The 21912-nt window shown below is 42.7% G+C and overlaps 1 protein-coding gene across 1 annotated transcript; it reads right to left on the bottom strand.

Annotated features, from left to right (window-relative positions):
- Positions 1–6994: 6994 nt before the first annotated feature.
- UQCRC1 (ubiquinol-cytochrome c reductase core protein 1) lies at positions 6995–21693 on the bottom strand. Its single transcript, XM_079967024.1, has 13 exons — positions 21538–21693; positions 19099–19239; positions 17500–17586; positions 16219–16348; positions 14423–14621; positions 13195–13274; positions 12380–12495; positions 11792–11935; positions 10361–10521; positions 9798–9883; positions 8890–8978; positions 8101–8176; positions 6995–7248 (listed from the first exon to the last, which is right to left on the bottom strand). Exons 1-13 carry the CDS (start codon positions 21610–21612, stop codon positions 7184–7186), a joined length of 1449 nt encoding a protein of 482 aa, XP_079823150.1. The 5' UTR covers positions 21613–21693; the 3' UTR covers positions 6995–7183.
- Between the last annotated feature and the right edge of the window lie 219 nt (positions 21694–21912).

Here is a 21912-nt window from a genome sequence, read left to right as displayed (position 1 = left end):
TGGAAGAGCTCTCTGCCTAACAGCAGCTGAGCCTTCCCTGCAAATCCAGCCCAGTTTATTCTACAAGGGATCAGGCTTGCAACCCGGGGAGGGGGGGCACAATCTGTGCACAGCCCCAGGAGTCCAGCACCGATATGCTTGTGCTGGGACCAGGGAGCATTTCTTTGTGCAGCTGGCATGATGCAGCTTGCCCTAGGTGTTCTTCCCTTGAAGGCTGGTTCTGTTGATTTTTGCAGTGTTTTGGATGAATGCCTGATCCAGAGAAGATGGAAAAATGAGAACTTTACCCACCCTACCCCTTACTAAGGTGAACCTCTGTCTGTCACCATGGGAACCCCTCCCATATAAAGCCCCATCCGAGATGACCTCATATCTCCTCCCAAATAGGCAACTGTGCCACCCAGCCCAGCTGTTTCAAGGGCAGCACATCTGGTTGCACAGCCAGGGGGTGGCACTGCTTGGGGTTTTCCAGGCCTGCTGAAAAGGTCTGACACCTGTCATTGCCAAGTATTCATTAACACTTTTCTCGTTCTGTTTCCCCCCCTCCCCACATCTGTTTTAGGATCTTTTCCCATTAATGCCCAAGTGCTGGTCGAAGCAAGGAAAAGGTCTGGGTGCATAAGCTACAAATGTATGGTGGTTAGATCAGATCTCACAGCCGTTAACTGTGAGGTCACTGACACAACTGCGCACGAGGTCATGCTGGGAAATGTTTGCATCCAATAAATGTTGCTGCCAAACTCTGCACATCTGGAGTCTACATGACCCTGCCTGCCAGGACAGAGAAATATTTTGATATTAAGAAGCCCAGATGCTCCCTCTTCTGCCGTTTGTTAATGTTGCGGATCAGAGCAGGGGGAGAATGCTAGTGGTAGTAAGTGCTTTAGTACCAACAAAAGGGGGAAAGGTTGGAAGAGAAAGAGAGCACTAGAGAGATTGGTATTGATCTAGAGATACATAGCAAAAAGCCCCAAGCTTTTGAATCATCCTGAATATTAGTGTACACCAGATCCTACAACATCATCTTCCACTTGTAACAGTCACATCCATGCCACACATTTACAGCAGTGGATTCCTGAATCCTTGCTGAAATGGGGTTCATAGGCACGGTTTCCTACATTCTTTCCCATACTTACTGATACTTACAAACAAAGCAGAACTTTACCACTCACCAAGGCACTGTTCCCAGCACCCTTTACAGTTCCTGAGATTCTTTAGGGAAAGCAATGACTGTTAAGGTGGCGTGGCTTTAAATGTGGGTGTGGCCAAAGGGAACAGCAAGCAAAGACAGTGTGGGATTTGGTTCAGGGAAAGATACTTGCCAGATAGATGCTTATTGGCATCAGCATCACTCACATTTCAGGGGGGAGGACATTCTATAGCTGAGGTGCTGCTTAAGAACAGGCCCTTCACTTGGTTCATAGAGAGTTGGATGGGAGCCTGAGGGTCATCTAGTCCAGGGTTTCCCAACCTTGGGTCTCCAGCTGTTTTTGGACTACAGCTCCCATGATCCCTAGCTAGCAGGACCAGCAGTCAGGGATGATGGGGATTGTAGTCCAAAACCAGTTGGAGACCCAAGGTTGGGAAACCCTGACTAGTCCAACCCCATACAATGTCACGGATATAAGTAACTACACAGGCAGCAAAGTCCACCTGTTGGCTCCCACTCGATGCCCACAAACTTAGGGGGCGCAATTATTTCACTGGGCACTGCTAATACACACTGAGCCACTGTGTGCATGCTAATGTGTTTCAGGTTTGTGTTGCATTCTACCTCCTCCTATCCGAGGCAGGGGCAGCTCTCCCCTGTATCAATCAAATTAAGAATACGGGCAAGTGGAGTAGATCCAACGCAGCCGGAAGGGTGCTGAGCGACAGCCCTTCTCGTTTAATCTCAGGCAGCTCTTTGTGGTGGAAGGGTTCCTTGAGGACAAGCAGCGCTTTGTAGCTATGATGAGCATCAACAGCCATTCCCAAGTGGGGAGGGGGTGGTAATTTAATTCAGGTGAGGCAATTACAGACAATTGGCTGCTATGGAGTGTCACTTGGCAAGAGATGAGAATTCCAAGCAGGTACTTCTCACATATCAAAGGAGCAGCTTGTTCTAAAGGGGAAAGACTCCCTGCACATCCTACCTTACAACTTCCATTGTAGACCTGGGAGCTGAAAGCACTTCAATTACAAGCCCTGTAAAACCATTCACCCTGAAAACAAGTCGAAACAATGAGCTAAACCCGGGATTGGGAGTTTCCCCTGCAAGCAGTTGGAGGAATGCTTGCCCTGATCTCCTGTTTTCCAGCTTGTGTGTTCTTGACTGCTCTAAAGAGGAGGTTTTTATTTTATTTACTTGCTGTTAAATTTATAGCCCACCCTTCCTCCCAAAGGAGACCAGGGTGGCAAACAAGGGATAAACGCTAAAAAATGCTTATAACAATCCCAGTGCAGATACAGATCTCAACTTAAAAGGCTTGCTGGGAGAGGAAGGTCTTCAGCATCTGTCTAATATTCAAGGGGAGTTCGAAAGGGGAAACACCACAACACTAAATGCCCAATTCCTAATTTGTGCAGAATGGACCTCCTGACAAAATGGTGTCTGCGGGAGACCCTCACCTGCAAAGTGTAGTGATCAGTTGGGTACATAAGGGATATGATCTTTCAGGCATCTCAGCCTTGGGCTTTATATGAGTTTATACCCCAAACCAGCACAATGAACCTATCCTGGGATAGGTCAGCCAATGCCATTCTTTCAATAGCAGGATAACACATTAGTGATATCTTGCCACCACATTTTGCACCAGCTGCAGCTTCTGAACCAACTTCAAGGGCAGCTCCACATAGAGCGCAATGTAGTAATCAAAGCCTGGAGGTTACCAACACATGGATGACAGTGGTAAGGCTATCATGGTCCAGAAACGACTGTAGCTGTCTTACCAGCTGAAGCTAGTAGAAGGGACTCCTAGGCAGAGGTCACTTGGACCTCCAGCAACAAAGATGGATCCAGGAGCATGCCTAAGCTATGAACCTGCTGTTCCAAGGAGAGCACGGCCCCATCTAAAGTAGACAACTGGCCAATTATCCGGGCTCAGGAAGTTCAGCACCATCTGGAGGACAACAGATTGGCTGTTCTTTCCCACCGTGCTATAAGCACACAAGTGTGTAAGGAGCAGCAAACTAAGAAGCTGAAGGGATACAATGAATGGATCGGTCGAAAGGTATCACTTGATGTACCTGCACAATTTTCAGAGTACAGTGGGAGGCTTGCTAGGTTTGAATCAAAGAACCAGTTTAGCTTGTGTTAATATACTGTTAGAAAGCCATTGTTTGGAGAAAACACCTGATGGCAGAAAACTACCTAGGTTCAAAGCTTCACAGATTTCATCGCAGGAACAATCCCACATTGTCTGCAGGAGGGATCAAATAGGTCACTCAAGCAGCCATTTATAATTTTTGTGAAAAAGTCCCCTCCTGTCCCATAGAGCATTTCTTCCCCTCTTTTGTCCCCTGTTCCAAACAAGAGGCATGAAAAGAAAAGGTGTGCAGGAAAAAGCAGGTGGCCTCATGTTTTTCAAGAAGCAGGGGAAGAAAAGTATGCAAGGTACAGTAGTTATGCAAGGGTTTGAACGTGCTCTTTTCCAAATCTGAGATTCATTCAGATAAAAGCTGTCCCTGAATGAACGGAAGAGCTGAACTGGGTGGCTCATTTAGCAGAAGCAGTGTGCCAGCCAGTTTAAAGTTTCGTCTCCTCCGGGTGCTGAATTCTTGAACCAGCAAGAGCAAGTACTTGGCGACCCAGTGACTCAGCAACCCACTAGGGGATGATCAAAATGCAAGCCCCCAATAGGGCTCCAGGCAAGATTCCATTGCAAACTGAGAGAAGGAAGGAAGCCTGCATTTCTATGTCAGCATGTCCCCAGTAGAAACCCCTCTGTATCCCTAACTCAGATTTATGCAGTTGCTAGCTGGTGAATTCAAGCAATGTTACTTGCATTAGGCTGGTGAGCAGTATAAGGCCACAAAATTCAAGCTAGTATGCGTTGGAAATTATGCAAACCTTGGCTGGTTAAAGCTGAACAGGGTGTTTTGTGTGTGCTACATTCCTGCAATCAAATATAAAATGTTACCTCTGTACTGTGTTCTGAAGACAAATAGCAATACAGTGGTACCTCTGGATATGAACAGGATCCGTTCCGGAGCCCCGTTCGCATCCTGAAGTGCACGCAATCTGCGTCTGCGTGTGTCACGATTTGCCGCTTCTGCACATGCGCCTGACGTCATTTTGACTGCGCATGCGGCGAAACCCGGAAGTAATGCGTTCCGTTACTTCCGGGTCACCGCGGAGTGCAACCCGAAAACGCTCAACCTGAAGCAACTTCAACCCAAGGTATGACTGTAGTTCAAGTCAACTTCTTTAAAATGGCATGCATCTCCTTATCTGAAAAATGCAACCAGCTGCTGTCACTGGACACCAGTTAGCATTCTGAGAATGGCAACTAGCAATTGGCTGCCTTCTGGCAACTCAGTTCTGTTAGATCATCTAAAATGAAGCAGCTATAAGCGTATGAAACCTTTATTTCCAAAGTCAAACAGATGGGCAAGATTTACGAACAGAAGCCGCTGGCTTGGATTTTAGGGTAAGTTGGGGTGTGTGTGTGGCTTGGCGGCAGCCAAGATGGACACACAATCCTATTTTGCTCCAGTTCCCAAGACTTCCTGGATCAGAGGAGAGCCAAAATCATTACTCGTATTTGCTCCTAAAGTGGAACTGAAGTGAGAGGATGCAACAAAAGGTTCAAACATGGCAAGAAGAAAAAAAGTAAGTTGGCTTCCCAACCATGCAGGAAAGAGGTCTCATTTGACACTGCAGATAAAACTGACGAGGCAATAATGATTGCATGTAAACTCTTTCTCTCACACCAGGGATGGTTAAGGAGGCCTCAGGTCTCATTTTAAAAACTCAGTCCTGGTTAAATACATTATCTGAGGCAGTCAGAGACCTACAGATTCAACTGGAAGGTCAGCAAGATCATAACAGGTGGCTGAATATTTTATTGAGGGGTGCCCCACAGAAAGAGACAAAGTTACCCATGGTCCATGGGCTGAACCCAGCACCCTCCAACTTGTCATTAAATAAAATTAATTTTGACTGCTTCAATAGTCTCCTGCTGTAGTGCCAAAAGGTTTCTTGTGGCCAAAAAAAATCATCCATTTTATATTATTTTTTTAAAAAATGATTACCAACCACACTTGCTAGTCTCCTGCCGTAATGCCAAAAGGTTTGTACTATTGGGTTTGTACTATTGGGTGAGGACCCAATTTTCCCCCCAAATGTCCCTTTTTTTAAAAAAAAAAAAATCACACCTACTTTAACATGTGGCCCTTAATCATGAGCTAATGGGCCCCTTGACCCCTCCAACACCCCCCAAATTAACCTTCCCTGTCTTATGTCAGAAGGCCTAAGGGAAGGTAGGAGATATCCTGACAGCTGTAAAATGACTGGTCCACTCCTCCAGCTCAGCTCTGAGACCATTTGTATGGCGATGCATTTTGTTCACCTAGTGCTGTAAAAGAAAGATGCTGTAATGGAACATGCCAACCGGGAGAAAAAGGATTAAGGCAAAATTATACCCATAAACTAAGGTGGAATGGTTTATTGGCCCTGGAAGTTAGTTTTTAGATGTTTAGAAGCAGATTCAACGAGCCAGAGCTTGCAATGACAGTTTCAGTACAAATTACAGCAAGAACACTTTAACAATTTCAAACTTGCCTAATAAAACCGAAGGTTCAGACACCGATTGTAAATAAACACCCAGATTCGGCACAAATGGTTTATTTATTGGATTAGTCTCAAGTCCTATGACTAACTCCTGGAAGCTCTGACATTATTCCTAAACCCACTTGTCAGGGCAACGTCTAGAAATGAAATGGAACTTCCAAAGGATACGTAACCCAAGAATAAAACATTAACAGTGACTGCGCTGCAAGAGTTTAAAAGTAATAAACTAGTGCCACCTTGTGGAGAAACTTTGCTGGGTTCACTGTGGGATTTAAAAGGCACGAGAGAAGTTGGGCTGTTAGAAATACATGTTCTGCATATTCCTAGCATATGAAAGATACTGAATTTGGAGGTTTGCACCTTCTGATCCACATAATCAATATATGAATAACCCCCTCTCCCAACATGTGGGCTGCCATCTAGTCGAAACAAACCACCAAATGCAAAGCCACTGAATAAGTCCACTGTGAAGGTAAAAATGAATGACGATTCAATAGTTGCAAATTCCTAAGTGAACTATCCCAATCTGTGTACTGCTAAAACTAATGTTTGGCTTGCTGCTTCATCACCCGCTAGATTCCATACTGCTCTGAACGTTGTGACAATTCTTAGTAGTTTGTATCAAAATGTGTATCTAAATTTAAGTTCTTGGAGCAAATGCATATTTAAATATATATTATGGGAGGATTTTTTTTAAAAAAACTTTTAAATGTGGGAATGGAACAATCTTATTATTTGTGTAAACTGCTCTGGGAACACAGCTGAGGGCTATGTAACAATATTTATTTTAAAAAGCATTGGAGAAAAACATCACACCACCATTCTGCTTTCTAGGTAAAAGGAAAGAAGTGCTTCCTTTCCTCTAGTAGCAGAGAAAGGGGCAGCGGCAGTAGAAATCCATGTATCCACATGCCACCTTCTCCTTCTCCCTGCCTATTTGGTGCAAAAAACTGGAATGAAGCCTCACAGTTTCCCACTAAGGCAAAAACACTAATTCCTGCTTGCCCCTCCCTTCCCTATGAACTCCTTTCATAAGCTAAAGCAAAGCGCATGTCACAAAGTTTTTAAAGAGGTTGTTGCGAGGGTTAAACGATACTGGAGACAAGTGTAAGCAAGATTTAAACGGTAAAAGTGCACCCTCCTTAGAAAGATGAAGAAAAATGCCCTCAGCCCCCATGAGTCACTTCCATTGCAATTTAGCCATAAACACTGGATGCCAAATCCATTTATAATTAATTTATTTAGCTCTCCGGGACGCACCTCTTACACAACGATAAAGAAGAATGTTTGTACAGCAGTCATGGAGCCCATCTTGCCACTGGCACACAAGAAACCCACAAGAACAGACCCAGAGGGGAGGGCCCTTCATTACCCTCACTGCCTTGCTTCCATTCTGCATACTACATAAGCCTAGAAACGGAGCCAGTACATGGCGCTGCGGATACGGTTGTAGTCCGGAAGTTGTTCAATGGGACCTGAGAGAGAAAGAGAGTTGGTCATTAGAAAACACATCCAAGAAAACATCTGGCATCATTGCTGTCCCGCTCCTCTCTAATCCACACTAAAACTATTATGGTCTTAAATCAGCTAAAGCAGAGCTAGTCTTACCCAACGGCTATGAAAGACTTAAGATCAATTGTAACAATGTGTCTCTCTGTCCTAGGCTCCTCAGAGCCCAAATCCCCATAGTAGATGTTTGATACAACAACAGGGCAAAATCCAAGTCTCAGACAATATGGTGTTTGAGGGGATTTTATAGACTCCCAGTTTTGTCTGGAAAGCCCCTTCCAAAGAGCTTTGCTTTGAAGACTTAGGTGGAAACTTTAATGACTGCAGTGTGCGATGGAGGAATCACCAGCTCCTTTAAGTAACCAAGCTGTTCAGGCAGGTTTTCCAAGGGAAGCGTTTCCTTGGCTGGCAGTCAAAGATGCAGGAATGCTGCTACAACGAGCCAGCCCACCTGCTAGCGTTGCATAAATGAAACTGACCCCAAATGAAACATTTTACAAATGTTGCCAGAGCCCTACTCGGTTAAAATTATAGCTCCCTCATAACGGGAGATGTAAAAAGGGTGGAGTGCAGACTTGCTACTGCCTCAAGTGCTCAGATCAAACCTGATTCACCAAATGCAGCAGGTGACTAATTTGGCATGGCTAATCTGAAGCAGCTCAAACAGAGATAAAGCCAAATAAAGGCCAAAATAGGTAAGTGGTGTTATGAAACACCCTCCACCCCCCAGAAACCAAGGTTTCTAATGAAAGCAGCTACCATTTATGTCCTTTTTCATCTCCCAAGAAGAGGAAAACATACAAGGCATAACCACTTACCAACTGCTGCAACAGCTGGGCATCTGTCATAGAGATATTTGCTGCAGACTTCCCGAATTGTTGCTGCATCAACCGCCTAGAAGTGTCAGAGAAAAGCAGAGGATTACACTTCAATCAATAAAGTCGGAGGTATTCCTTTGCCACTACCCAGCAGACTGCTAGCCAAGGACTTTGTCATGGCTGGCAGAACTCTCAAGCTGGAAGGATCTCACATGGTTCAGTGATTTCTAAGATCATCTACAATGTCTTTCCCTCAAGATACATAGGAAAGCTTTATAATTTTCTGCAGCGCCTGTACACTTAGCCTCAAACATGCCAGCACTGCACTTCAAGAATCACAACACGCTTTACTAAACATTTTTGTATGTTGTGACCAGGGTTCCAGATCTAGGCTTGATTTCCTGAGTTCTCCAAGTTCACTGCTGATGAGCAGGTGGTTACATATGCTGTACAGATACTTAAGTTGAACGTAACCACCTACACTGTTTTCCCAAAAATAAGACAGTGTCTTATATTAATTTTTGCTCCCAAAGATGTGCTAGGTCTTATTTTCAGGGGATGTCTTATTTTTCCATGAAGAAGAATACGGTACACATATTCCGGGGAGGCCTTATGTTCAGGGGGAGGCCTTATTATCGGGGAGGTCTTATTTTGGGGGGATGTCTTACTTTTGGGAAAACAGGATAGTTGTTGTTAAAAAGGAACTATGCAGAAGGTCCAGCTTTCAATGACAAGCATTATGTTCCAGAAATGCAAGTATATTTACTCCCGTTTAATAAAGATACCTACAGAAATTCTGGAATCCCATTCTGCCAGAGATATCCGGCGTCCGTAGTTCAGCAGATGGCTTCCAATATTCTCACATGCAGGAGTGGTACCTGGAATATATGAATTAGTCAATTGTACGTGGAAACCTTAAGCTGTGTTTTAAGATGTAAAGAACATTATGTAAGACTATGCAAGCAGCACCTGTTGCGAACTTACATTTAACAGGCCCTGTTATATGGTCTTTTTAGAAATTCATTTCAGAAAGCTACAATAGAATAGACTTGTTTCTGGCCGGAGGCAAGAATTAGGTGAAGCCACAGATAGGACTATAGTTCAGCTATACTTAAATTAAAGGTTTACAAACACACACACACACACACAAATCCAGGCAAACAAGTGGCATTATCAAGGGTCAGATAGAAGTATCTGGAGTGCCATATTGAGTCCCAGGACTATCTTAAGAGACACCCCCCGTTTTTCTCCTAGGAAGGACTGGTTCTTCAAAGATGATGGTTCCTATAACATATTTGTGCTTCATCCAAGCTAATGATCTTAACCATATGCAAGTGGACTAAAATTCATATAGTTGAGACTTATTTTAATCTCATGTCAGCTCCACTTATTTTCTATCATGGAGACAAATGGGTCTCATCTAGGAAGCTCCGAATCTGAACCAAGTGATGATAAAGACAAGAGGGATCAGAAGAAAGACTGTGTTGTTTCTGACGGGCACAGATAACTGCGTAACCAACAGTAGCCTTCCTGCTCCAGAGGTTGCACACAATGGACAGATCACAGGAAAAAGCTTACTAGAATCTATAGATGTCAAATACGTCCAAGTGAGAGTCAGGGCCTGGAGAAACATTCAAAGATCCACTCAGAAAGTGCAAAGCAGGAACTACCCAACTATTTTTTTAAAAAAATCATACCATCCAGCTGAGCCATCAGTGTGTTACGAACAATGTTTTTGGCTCTCTTCACCTCGCTGTCAGTCACACTGGTACAGAGGCGCATCCTGCACAGGGAGCAGTGGGGAAATGTTAATCAAATGCCAACCACTTTTAGGCGACTCTGCCTTTCATGTTTTCATAGGCTCAATATTAAATCTTTACTATGGTTACTAATCAGTAGACAAAACCTGAGAGGTGCAAGCCATATAAGAAGTGATCAAAAGGCAGCACAAACATGGACAAATGAGTTGATATCCTGAATGAGGTGATGTCTGTATATCAGTCCTCAGTGTTATTCATAATCTTTTCTATATAACACATGTAATGGATGTTTCTTCCTCAATAGACTTAATTGGCATTTTCAATACCTATGGCCCCAAGAGATTTGCACGTGTCATAGATAGGTTGCAGTGAGATACATTGTGAAGCCTTATACAGTACTGTTCTGTCTACACCTAGTCTTTGTAAAGCTAACTCAATGTACTGACTCCCCTGCAGTGCAAGTTTTGTAGGAACAGAGCTGGCAATGAGCTCATACTCACCATTCACCCTGGGCAAAGTGCAGTGTGTCTTCAACATTCATAGCATCAGTAACAAAATAGAAACCGAACAGACCTGTGTCAGAGTAGCAAGTGTTGAAGGATTGGAAACTTTGACACAGCTTGTTTTCCACAGCAATTCTAGCCAGCCTGCTCGACTGATTCTGTAGGTAAAATAATTATGACCAGTTATGGCCATCTGGTTTGCCCACCAAACCCACCAAGAAGTTAAAATTAAGGAAGCAGAAAACCCAGACATCATAGACCACTATGACTGTGGATGAAAACCACCTGCACTCTGTGACAGAGACTGTTCCTCAATTGCACAGATACTATGAGAATGTAAGTCAGAAAACCAAAGGGGATAGCCTGGCAATTACTGCTTTGGAGATTGTTGCAAACTTGCCATGTGAGAATCCCAAGTTCTTCCCTCGCTCAGTATGCAGTTTCATGTTGTAGTGCAGTCACTGCTCTCTCCACCCCCCAAATTTGGGGCACTAGTTGTTGCTGTTGTTTTTGTTTTTTGTTTTTAAAAAACCAGACTGAATACAATGAACGAGACCATTGTCTCACTTGCCCTATTTTCAATTACCCTAACCAGAAACAGATCAGTTGAAGATATTAAGGGCTAAGCCTGGGGTTTCTATATGCAAGGGACATACAATGAACTACAACCCTTGTTGACACCTGCCAGAAAGACACCAAGGAGCACATTCTCAGATTTATATTCATCTTGATAGTCAAGGATAAACACACAGCAGTTTGTGGTTTTATTTGCATGACTAGCAGTAGCTGAATTATCTAAGTGCATGAAGATAGCACAAATAGGTGCATCAAGAAGTCAAAATCCGAGCATATCTTGACTGTTCAAAGTGCCTGAATGCTGACCTACTCAAGCACTGCACCAGCAGCAAACGCATGTAGTGAACTGATGATCAACTCTAAATGATCTGAGTTCCCTCAATGAGACTTTAAATCCAAGACATGTAATCTTGCCTTCCGCAAGCCTATCCTTTTCCGGAGACCTGCATATCCGAATGTGAAAGGCAAGAATCATTTTCCAGGCAACTCATGGTTACCTGACCGTGTTAGATTTGAGGAGACTCACTGAATAGAATCCCTCTCTATTCAGGAATCATGGTTTTTGAAAATACAATCCCCGGCCAGAGTGGCTGGGGATGCCCAGCTTGATGGGACGGTAGAAGTAATAGATGATGATGATGATTATAGCCTACCTGAACTTTGCTATTTTAACTCATGTGCAACTAACTCAAACACATCATCAAATTAAGGCCACATTTTCACACTATGGGTTCGTCTACCTAAAACTGCAAAATGCTGTATAATTTTGCTAGCATACAAAATGGAAATGCATGTGGGAGGAGACTGTTACAAGTAATGCAAAATAGATATCCCAGTCCCATAGGAACTTACCTTGCCGCCACCAAAAGTAACATCGTATCGTCCAATGATTGCATTAGCTACCAGAAGAGGAATATTGTCTGGATTGGCCCAGCCTGGTCCCTCCACTGCAATAGCAACATGAGCCAAAGGCAAATCATCATCTCTGACTCTGATCTGGAAAAACACACACATGAGAAATGAGTTCAGGTTTCAGGAGTAGACTGTGAGATCACGTGCACTATTCTCTCTCACCACATATTGCTGATAGATGGCACAGAAGAGGGCAGAGCACGTTTAAACAATAGGGAGGCACAGGAATCTGTGTGCAGGATCTTTGTGCCTGCACATTCCAATCCTATACTTGGGTTTTTATCTTCAAAATATGTATAAATACAGAGCAGCCTCTTACAATAGTTTGTCCAAAAAGAGGGCTTTGACAAAAAAAGGAGCGAGGGAGGCTATATTCTGGGGAGGTGAATTCAAGACCAGAATACAATTTTGCTAAACTAAAGGAGTCGGCAAACTATTTTATCACTATTAAGAACTGCCTAAGTGAAATTGACACTGTCTGAGATTCACTCTCTGCTTGTTGAGGATGCCAAGTATTTAAGACTCTACCTCACTCCCAGTGAAGCGGCAGTACGGAGGAATGGGAATTGTGTCTTCCTTGTATTCATAGGGAACGTTGCCAAAATGCTGCTTGGCAAGGTCCACGACTTCTTTGTGGCTGACCCCTGGTCAAGAAAGCAAAAGGAGTGACAACAATACAATGGCTTCTGTTTTCGAGAAAGAACACAAAAAAATAATTTTTTTTGTGTTTGGCAGCCTCATAACATGTTAAAATCTTATTCTCTGATAGCTCTTTGGGCAAAAGTAGTTTAGCAGAAGTTTACGCAGTGCATATTGTCACAGGAAAGTTAATTCTCCCACCCCAATGAAAATTTATTCACCAAGTCTATCTACTCAAATGTCTTTTACTACATAAAAACATTTTATCTGCTTTCATGTGAAACTGGAAAAAAAGAAAACAGGCCTATCTGTTAGTTTAGGCCCTATTGATTTCATTTTCACTATGCTGTCCTAGCAGGAACAAAACTGGGAATGTGGTCCATTCAGTTCATAACACGGACTCAAAAGACATGGAATATGATTTAGCCATGTCTTGATTCTATGCTTCCTTGATCAATTGTTAAGCATGTACAGGGTGTAGCGTGTACTTCCAGAAAACATTCAAAAAATATTCTGACAAAGGCCAGTTAAATAAAAGAACTGCAAGTACCACCAGGGGAAGTTGATGGGCTGATCTGACTTGAGATATTTTGCCATCTGCTCTATGCTGCCCCCTACTGTAATCCTACTGACAATGGTATATAATTGTACATCAGGCCAGTCTAAGAAAGATGAGCTATTCCTAACAGTAAACTAGTACCGACCTCCAGCAGCTGCCAGGACCATGCGAGGGGCTTTGTAGTGAGTCTCAACATATTCTGTTAGATTTGCACGGGACAAATGCCTAATGAAAATACAAAAAATACATTAAATATGCAGAGATGAGTTTATTGTGCAGTTTTTACACCACTGCAAGTCAAGCACTCCTATGTTAAGCACTCTGGAGACCCTACCTTTCCTTCCTAACAGATAGCAGCTGCAATCAAACTTGCTTAGGACACGCAATTCCTTTTTTATAAAAAAAACAATGGTTCTAAAATATGTATAACTGTGCACAGGATTGTAATCAATGTCTGAGTCACATGGATATTAGCATGAGAATCATTTCATTGGACTTGGACCTGAAGAGATGCCAATCTGGATCTCTGCTCAGAAGGGAAGTATTAGACAAGCCACTCTTCCTCACCCAGAGTGCTTTATTTGGAAAACGGGAACAACAGTGATCAATTCTAAATAAAAGTTGTAAAAATACAGACTGTCAAGTCCTTGGCAACATCTTGCACTACGGATTTGCTTTCAATTGAAACTTCTTTCTAAAGTTTAGTATGTTAAGCTTTTAGTCCTGTTGTTGAAAAGATGTTATCCCTCTTCTTTTCAACATCTGTTAAAATAATGCAGGAAGTCCCAGGTTCAGTCTCCAGCATCTCCATGTAGGACAAAGAATGTCACCTGCATGAAAGCCTGGAGAGCTGTTGTCAATCAGTGTCAACAATATTGAGCTAGGTAGACCAATGTTCTAACCTGGTATAAAGTATCCTATGCTCGCCATGTAAATACACACCTTCTCTTTGCTTTTGTTAAGGCCCTTGCTACCTTATGTATTGTATGATACACCTTACCATTTATTTCAGTTATTTACCATATTTTTTGCTCTATAATATTCACTTTTTCCCTCCTAAAAAGTATGGGGAAATGTGTGTGCATCTTATGGAGTGAATGTAGGCTGCGCAGCTATCCCAGAAGCCAGAACAGCATGAGGGATTGCTGCTTTCACTGCGCAGTGACCCCTCTTGCTGTTCTGGCTTCTGAGATTAAGAATATTTTTTTTATTGCTTTCCTCCTCCAAAAACTAGGTGCGTCTTGTGTTCTGGTGCGTCTTATAGAGCGAAAAATACAGTACTTCAAACAAGAACCTCTATAAAATATAACCTAGCAGTGGAGGGGAAATGATTTCAGATGTGCTTTATTAGCCAGGAAATAAGCTCTCCTTACTTTGCATTTGCTGTTGTTCCTTCAACAGTCCGACTCAAAGCAGTGCCTTGATAAGCTGTAGCGTGCAGGTAATCAAAGGTGACATGGGACAAGCTGCCATCAAGTTCTTGCATTTCTTGAAGGATGACATTCCGCTCCTTTTCAATCTGGGACTCCTCATAGCTGCTGTTCTGCACTACATCAGCCAGAATCTCAATTGCTAAAAAAAAGAAAAGAAAAAGGGGTGGGGGGGTAGGAAGAGACATGCTACTTAAGACATATTTTCTTGCCAAACTGAATGGAGAAGACAACTAGACATTCTTGGGCGAGAAAGGAACTTGCACACAGATAAGCAGCAGTGGTTCCCAATTAGCTAATAATTGCAACTCTCATGTTTTTCAAAAGCCAAGCCATGGACCTTACTTTTGAAAATGCGGATATCTCTGCTGTAGTTTCTGGTATCTGAATGGTGCCACCATACCCCTCCCCCCGTCAACATCTCCCAGTGCAAAACTGGGGCGTGCATCTTCTGGGCTGCGCTCCTACATGAGTCACATTACCTGTGCGAGAGCATGATGCCCCAAACGTGTGTTTTGGGGCACTGCAATCTCACATGTTTTCGGGTGCTGTGCTCTTCACATGAGAGCACGGCCCCCCAAAATGGGATGTTCTGGACATTTGACGGGTGTGTGCCAAAGGCACCCTGGGATCCACAGACCACCAAGTGGGAACCACTGGCCAGTGTTCGGAACTCCCATTGTTCTGGAGCATTTTGCGACAGGAAATTTCATTAGACCAAGCAGTTTCTGAGCTCTGGGCACAGTACTGTGCCAAAATTTCAGATTAAAACTGCAGAATGGAAGGAAAGGAGTACCTTTTTTCTGCCTCCCCACTTCCAGCTACTCTCTTAAGACTGGAGAAAAAACCCTCTTAAGAATATTAGGGGGGTGGGCAGGGGAAGGAGTAGACTATGTGAAAAATGAACATAATATTTTAGCTGCAGTTCATTCATTTTCAGCTTTGTATTTTTGTTATTAAAAAGCATGCCTAGACATTCTGTTGTTGTGCCCATAACTTTGTTTAAGGTGCCATTTAGCTCCTAGATTTCATATCTCAGTTTCTAACACTGCTACCGGCATATAGCATTTATGGCATCATAAAGCTACCACACAGCCAACCCCCCAGTGATGACAAATAGAACACATCATCTTATTTCCTGTCTGTCATTCTTCTCCATCCTGCTGGTTTTATACTTCCCCTGCTTCTATTATTCTCCATCCCTACACCTCCCAAAATCCAACATCTCATTTGGGTTTGCATCTCAGTTGCTGTTATATGGACCTGAATGAACAGTTCAAGTGCTTAAACTACAAAGCTTTTGCTAGCATGTAGGGTAGGTGGTCTATGCAACTAGCATTTCATGAAATAATCAAAGAGTGAAATTTCTGCCAAGGCAGCACAATTTTACATCTTTTGATAATTGCTGGGATTATTGTGGCCAATTTTGGCCATCTGAAAGCAATTGCTTCTTGACAGCAATAAAGTAACCATTTGTCCAGCCCTGGGCAACTTCCTTTAGGAAACCACAACACACAGGCTGCCAAGTGGTGAATGCACTGTTATCATGTGGAAAATTGCTTCCTGCTGACTGAAAATGGCTTAAATCAAAAGCCATTATTTTGTGTGGAAGTGCAATTAAAATATAGCCTTCTACAAAAACCCTGTGGATTTGTTTTGTCCTTTGAAAGCTAATTAAACACAAATGCAAAGAAAGCAATATCCCCGCCTGCCAAAATAACACAACCGAATGGCACTACCTTTGGGCAAATCTTTGGCTAACGCTTTCATGAAGAAGGCAGTCTGCTCACGAGAGGTGTAACTATTGAGATGTGCACCCATGCTCTCAACTTCCTTTTCAAATTCAGGACCAGGGCGTTTCTTTGTACCCTAAAGAAATACAGATAGACAAACAATTGGATATCTGGGGGCATAATGAGTAAGTATCAGTAGCTAAAGCACCAGAATTTTTAACATATGTGGAAACTCTCAAATTGCACATCAGAACACAAATTCAACTCAACAGTCACAAAATACTGCCACAAAGCATTTAAGTCCATTAAAAAAAATTCTTTAAAAAATAGACTCTTTCAGAATGCCTTAAAAATGCTAAGCATTTGAAGAATTTACTCTGATGTGGTGAGCACAAGCTCTCCCTGCATGAGGATACGTACAAATAATATTCACCACATAAAGGACATGGTAATCACTTTATTACATTTTTATTCTTTCTCCTAAACAAAGTGGAATATGAGAATTTGATTTCAGCCACAGAGAATAATGGGAGAAACATTAATTAAGAACAGGCTGATTAAATTTACAGACACACATCATGGTGGATCAGAGAAGAATCAGTGCAGCGTTATAAAGGTTATTCATGCTGTTCTCAAATATACTGAAACTATCAGATAGGTATGATCCAATCAATCTGATTTTTCTAGAAGTCCTTGCCAGAGATCACAGCAAAGTCATGCACTCATTGCCAATGCTGGTCTTTCTTTTTTTCCTATTAACTGGTATTGTCCTGATTATCTTTATGTGAGTTGTAAAGAAATCAGACTCTGTTAAAGAAATTGGGAGGGAATATGGGCTTAATTTGCTTCCTAGAGCTTACCTTGGCTGGCTAGTAAATATCTCATAAGATACTAAAAAACAAACGAGGTAAAGTGTGAATTCCAGTTATACTGGTCTGTAAAAGGCATTAAAGCAAAAGTATGTATCTTTGATGTTGGTTTGTTTGTGGACTGGGATACAAAGGATCAGAGGTAATATCAAGCTTAGGGAAGGAGGCAGGAGAGCAGGCTGCTAAGATCTCGAGGATTCTGACTGAAAGATCCTTGCTTAACAGAACTCTAGCTGACGGGGCTAGCAGGATTCAAAATGCCAATCAACTGTATCCAAACAAGACAAAAGCCTGCTCCATGATCTAAGGAAACATCATGCAAAATTTGGTTACAATAGCCTTAGAGGTCGCCAAACGCATAGTGAACAGATAAACAATATATAGAAGATATTGAGAAGAGAATAACTTGCCATCTCACCTTGAAAGCCAGGTGTTCCACAAAGTTGCCAACTCCATTGTTCTTCTCAGTTTCATAGCGGCTTCCCACTCTGATCCACACCCCAACCTGACAAAAAAGAAACAGTGAGTAAATACGTTACATATTAGACCAATTTTCCAGACATTTGTCTGCTATTAAGACAGAGTGCACAGAAAGCAGTAGCTTAACTACAATTTCCACTACACAGAGAATGACAATTACACTCTTAAATCCCTATTTCTCCCTGTAGTTTGTAGTTTACAGAGGCTTTTCTTATTGAGGCACAGCCTTTCTACTAATTGAATTTGTTCAAAGCATAATTGGAACTGAAAGTACAACAGGGGTTTGGTTCTAAAGCCTCCTCAGTGATGGCACGCCTGGTGCGGAATAGCGGAAGGTGCTTGCCTGGCACCTTCCTTATGGCTGTTTTCATGCCAGATTAAGACCTTTTCATTATCTTAGGCTCTTAAAATCTTAATTTTTATCCCACTGATTATATGCAGCAATGGCTTTTAAAATATTGTCATATATTGCATTTTATTATTTTATGCCTAGGAACGGCTTGAGTGTAGGTACAGCTTATTAGAACTATAAAGGTGTCTCTATTTCTAGCAATCTAACTGAAGTTATTCATTCTATTCCATGGCCTTAAGGTACTCCAAGTGAGCCAGTTACATTATAGAAGAGTGTTTTAGTAAGAAGAGCAATTTGTTAGCAGCAAACTGTCTTTAAAACGATGAAGTGGCCATTATAATAAGTCCTAAAAACAGGGCTGCTGTTGAAGAATATTTGAAGGCTATAATGGGCAGAAACCAGTAAATATGCCAATGGGATGTCAAAAGCATAATACACTCCAGAATTTCAATAGCCTTTCATATACTTTTCAGAGCCATTCAAACCTCATATGACCAAGATATGTTCTTCCTGTATCTTCTTACAATGTCTATCACCACTCTAGGTAAGTTGTTTTTAGACATTAACCTTGAGAGAAATCTTTCCACGTTGACTTTACTGAGGTCAGAGGTCCTGTGCGCCTTGTAGAAGATTCTGAAGCATATTTTAGGGACTGGCTCAGCCAGCTGGTCCTCACTGTTGCCCTGCCTGAACTGAAACTGAACCCAAGAAAACACTCAACGGCTATACACTGAAGAGTAGATCAGTTGCGCTGGTTATGTTTCAGGAACATTTGCCTGTCATTCTGGCCTTCTCACGGAGAAGCCCCAGATAAGCTTCCACAGGAACCTTAGGGTTCTTTAGAATAAAGTCTGAGAATCACTGCCATTGATCAGTAACAAGCAAAGAACAAGCAAGCAAAGTCCAAAGAGATGCACTGTCAGTTGCTGCTTCATAGCTGTGAATTCCTTTTCCTGGAGAGTCACTGAAGTCAGAACATTTTTTGAATCAGCGAGAGGAATTATTTAGTGTTTGCTCCTCATTTAGTTTGATATTTATCTTTTAGAATTTTCTTTTCTGTTTTTGAAAAATAGTACTTTTTAACCTGAAACTCAGAAAGGTGGCAGGTTATACGCTTCAATAAAAAATAGCCCAACTGAAACAACAGAGACTCTATTAATTTTCAGAACCCCATATTATGCTTACCGTACAAGTAGGCTGGCCAGATTGTTCAGAAGCCACATGTAAGCCATTGTCTAGAGTGGTGACATGCGTCTCAGGAATATTATGCAGCACCTGAGCATAAGATGCAGTGCTTCCTCTTCTTGTCAAGCTCCATAAAGCTGGCTATAGAAAAGTTTATTGTCAAAAGCACAATTCATATAACAAGATAAATACATGAAGAATCATATAAAGACATCATGTGAAAAATTACTTGTATGCAATTTTATGTTGTTACAGAAACCACCTGATGAAATGTGACCACCACCAAAAAAAATCCCAGCGTTAATACAAAAAATAACTTCTGATCAGAAAGCGGACACTATGGGATCTGCATACATCATATACCTGAATGGAGTTTTCAGTACAGTCATACCTTGGGTTACAGATGCTTCAGGTTACATGTTCATAGAATCATAGAATCATAGAGTTGGAAGAGACCACAAGGGCCATCGAGTCCAACCTGCTGCCAAGCAGGGCACTGTGCTGAACCCAGAAGTACTGCAACGGGTTACTTCCGGGTTTTGGTCTCACGCATGTGCTGAAGTGCTAAATCGCGCTTTGCGCATGAGTGCTGAATCGCGACCCGCGTGTGTGCAGATGCGGCGCTGCGGGTTGCGAACATGCCTCCCACATGGATCATGTTCGCAACCCAAGCGTCCGCTGTATTACATCACCAGTATCTAACTGACCTAACCAATTCCTTCCTATAAGGGTCCAACACAGCAGAAAACCAATTTTTGTTCAATCATTCTCAATTTTAAATATAAAGAAGCACTACAGAGAGATGGCTTTGCAACTTTCCACTGACTGAGCTGAATGTAGCACACTTTTATTGCATTTTGTCTCTAAGATCTGAAACATCCCATCTACAACATTTCAACAAACATTTATAAACAACTAATTAAAATTTAGCTTTCTGCAAAAACCCAGTTATTTGCCCCAGCAATAAAGGAGAGTCCAAGGCACTCAAAACCAAGGGTCTATAAATAGTCACTAAAGGATGCTGCTATTAAAGATACTGCCATTTGGCAGTAGCAGGTAAGTGGTATCTAAATTACAAAACTGAAAATGACAAATTCTCCATCCAGTCCCATTTAATGTTCTAATGTATAAATCTCACTATAACCTACATCTTTCATAAATAGGACAGCCTCAGATTACTGCCCACCAGTTAGCTTATAGCATGTGCATCCGTCAAAGTGTAATGATGAGTAATTCTATGCCATGCCTCCCTAGCCACTGAAACTGCAAGTGGAAGCAAGCATTTCATAGACTTCAATGCCATCCATCCATAGAGTGGTGCCAAATAAATCAACTCCAAAATTACCTGTTCAGGAGGATTTGCAGAAAAAAACTTTACAATCATTGTTCTATTAACTAAAAAGAATGCTTTATGAAATCTTCCTTCCAGTACTGAAAACTACATCTTTTAAAGTGAAAAATGAGGTGCAGAGGTTCCCCCAAATAAACTTGTGAATTGCTACATTAAATCTTTGCAAATGCACTTGGGGAAATACACAAATGAACACCACAAAGCATATAAATTACCTGTAGCAGAACATTAAACTTAAAGGTATTAAACTTGTCCCAAATACTAAGTCAAAATAATGATTATCTTTCTGGATAGATTGATAACAGAGACAGCTCATTATTTAAATTCAATATAATCATTTGGGAAACGTCTCTAACAATTAAAACATCCCCAAATTTCATTAAATGACCTGAACTCCTAATTCCATTATCCCATGAATCAAATCTGACGTGCGCACATCAGAAGCTTATTTTGCAACACAAAAACGGAGAGATTTTTACATCTGCATAAAGGGGGCAAGTTGTCAACTTCTGCCCAATCTCACTTTAGCTCAACGATGAACTTAAGAGCTCTGGGACTACCACCACAAACGTTTCGTAAAACATGTTTCCTCCTCTTTTTTTGGACTGTGTTCCCAGAATGCTACCCAGCAAGATCTGCACCGCTTGACTTCAGTAAGAAACCCTGCCCCTTCTTATGAAGTCTTAGAAAGGCTGCTCGGCGCGCAGGAAAAACAGAGGCACGTTTTATTTTTGCACGGCCAATGTGGGGATATGGGAAGGTAAGTGGCGATGCTGTCAAAATGAGCACCGCCCCAGAAACAGCAGCAGCGGCGGGGGGGGGGGCGTGAAGGTTGGTGGGGGGCCCTGCAACCCACGATATCTGTAAAATGTCACGATTTGCCCTTCCATCTCCGGCAGCTCTCAGCCACGAGGCCTCGCCCGGCTGGTGAAATGGGCGGCCAGGACGGGCGCCGTGACCTTCGCGGGCGGCTTCCCCACGGGCTCCGCACACTCTCCCCGCTTCGTCCGCTCCCCTTCTACCCACCACCGCCGCCCCTTCCTCCTCCTCTTCCACCCCATCAGAGGCCCACCCGGTCAGGCACTCACCGGAGCGTGAGGACCCCGAAGAAGGGCCCGGCTGGCCACACAACCCGCGGCCCGGCACACAGAGGACGCCGCCATCTTGCTGCCTTAACCCCGGCAGCTCGGCAGGAGGAGAGGGAAGAGCGCATGCGCGGGTGGAGGTAGGGGGGGGGGAATCAGAGATGAGGCAGGACATCCGCATGCGCCGGAGAGAGATGGTAGGGACAATAGACGTCGTAAAGGGACTGTCTGTACTGTATTAAGAAGGCGTCACCAGAGAGAGAGAGAGAGAGACAAGGAAGAGTTAAGAGTCACACACACAGGCTAAACTTACGATAAAAGATTGAAGGCCGCCGTTGGTCACGGGCTTCTCTATGGGCGTCGCTCGCTTGCGTCATT

The sequence above is a fragment of the Podarcis cretensis genome (genome assembly GCF_951804945.1).
Source record: "Podarcis cretensis genome assembly, chromosome: 2".
Lineage (NCBI taxonomy): Eukaryota > Metazoa > Chordata > Lepidosauria > Squamata > Lacertidae > Podarcis > Podarcis cretensis.
The sequence above is the reverse complement of the archived record's forward strand: the minus strand, read 5'-3'. Positions and strand labels throughout refer to the sequence as shown.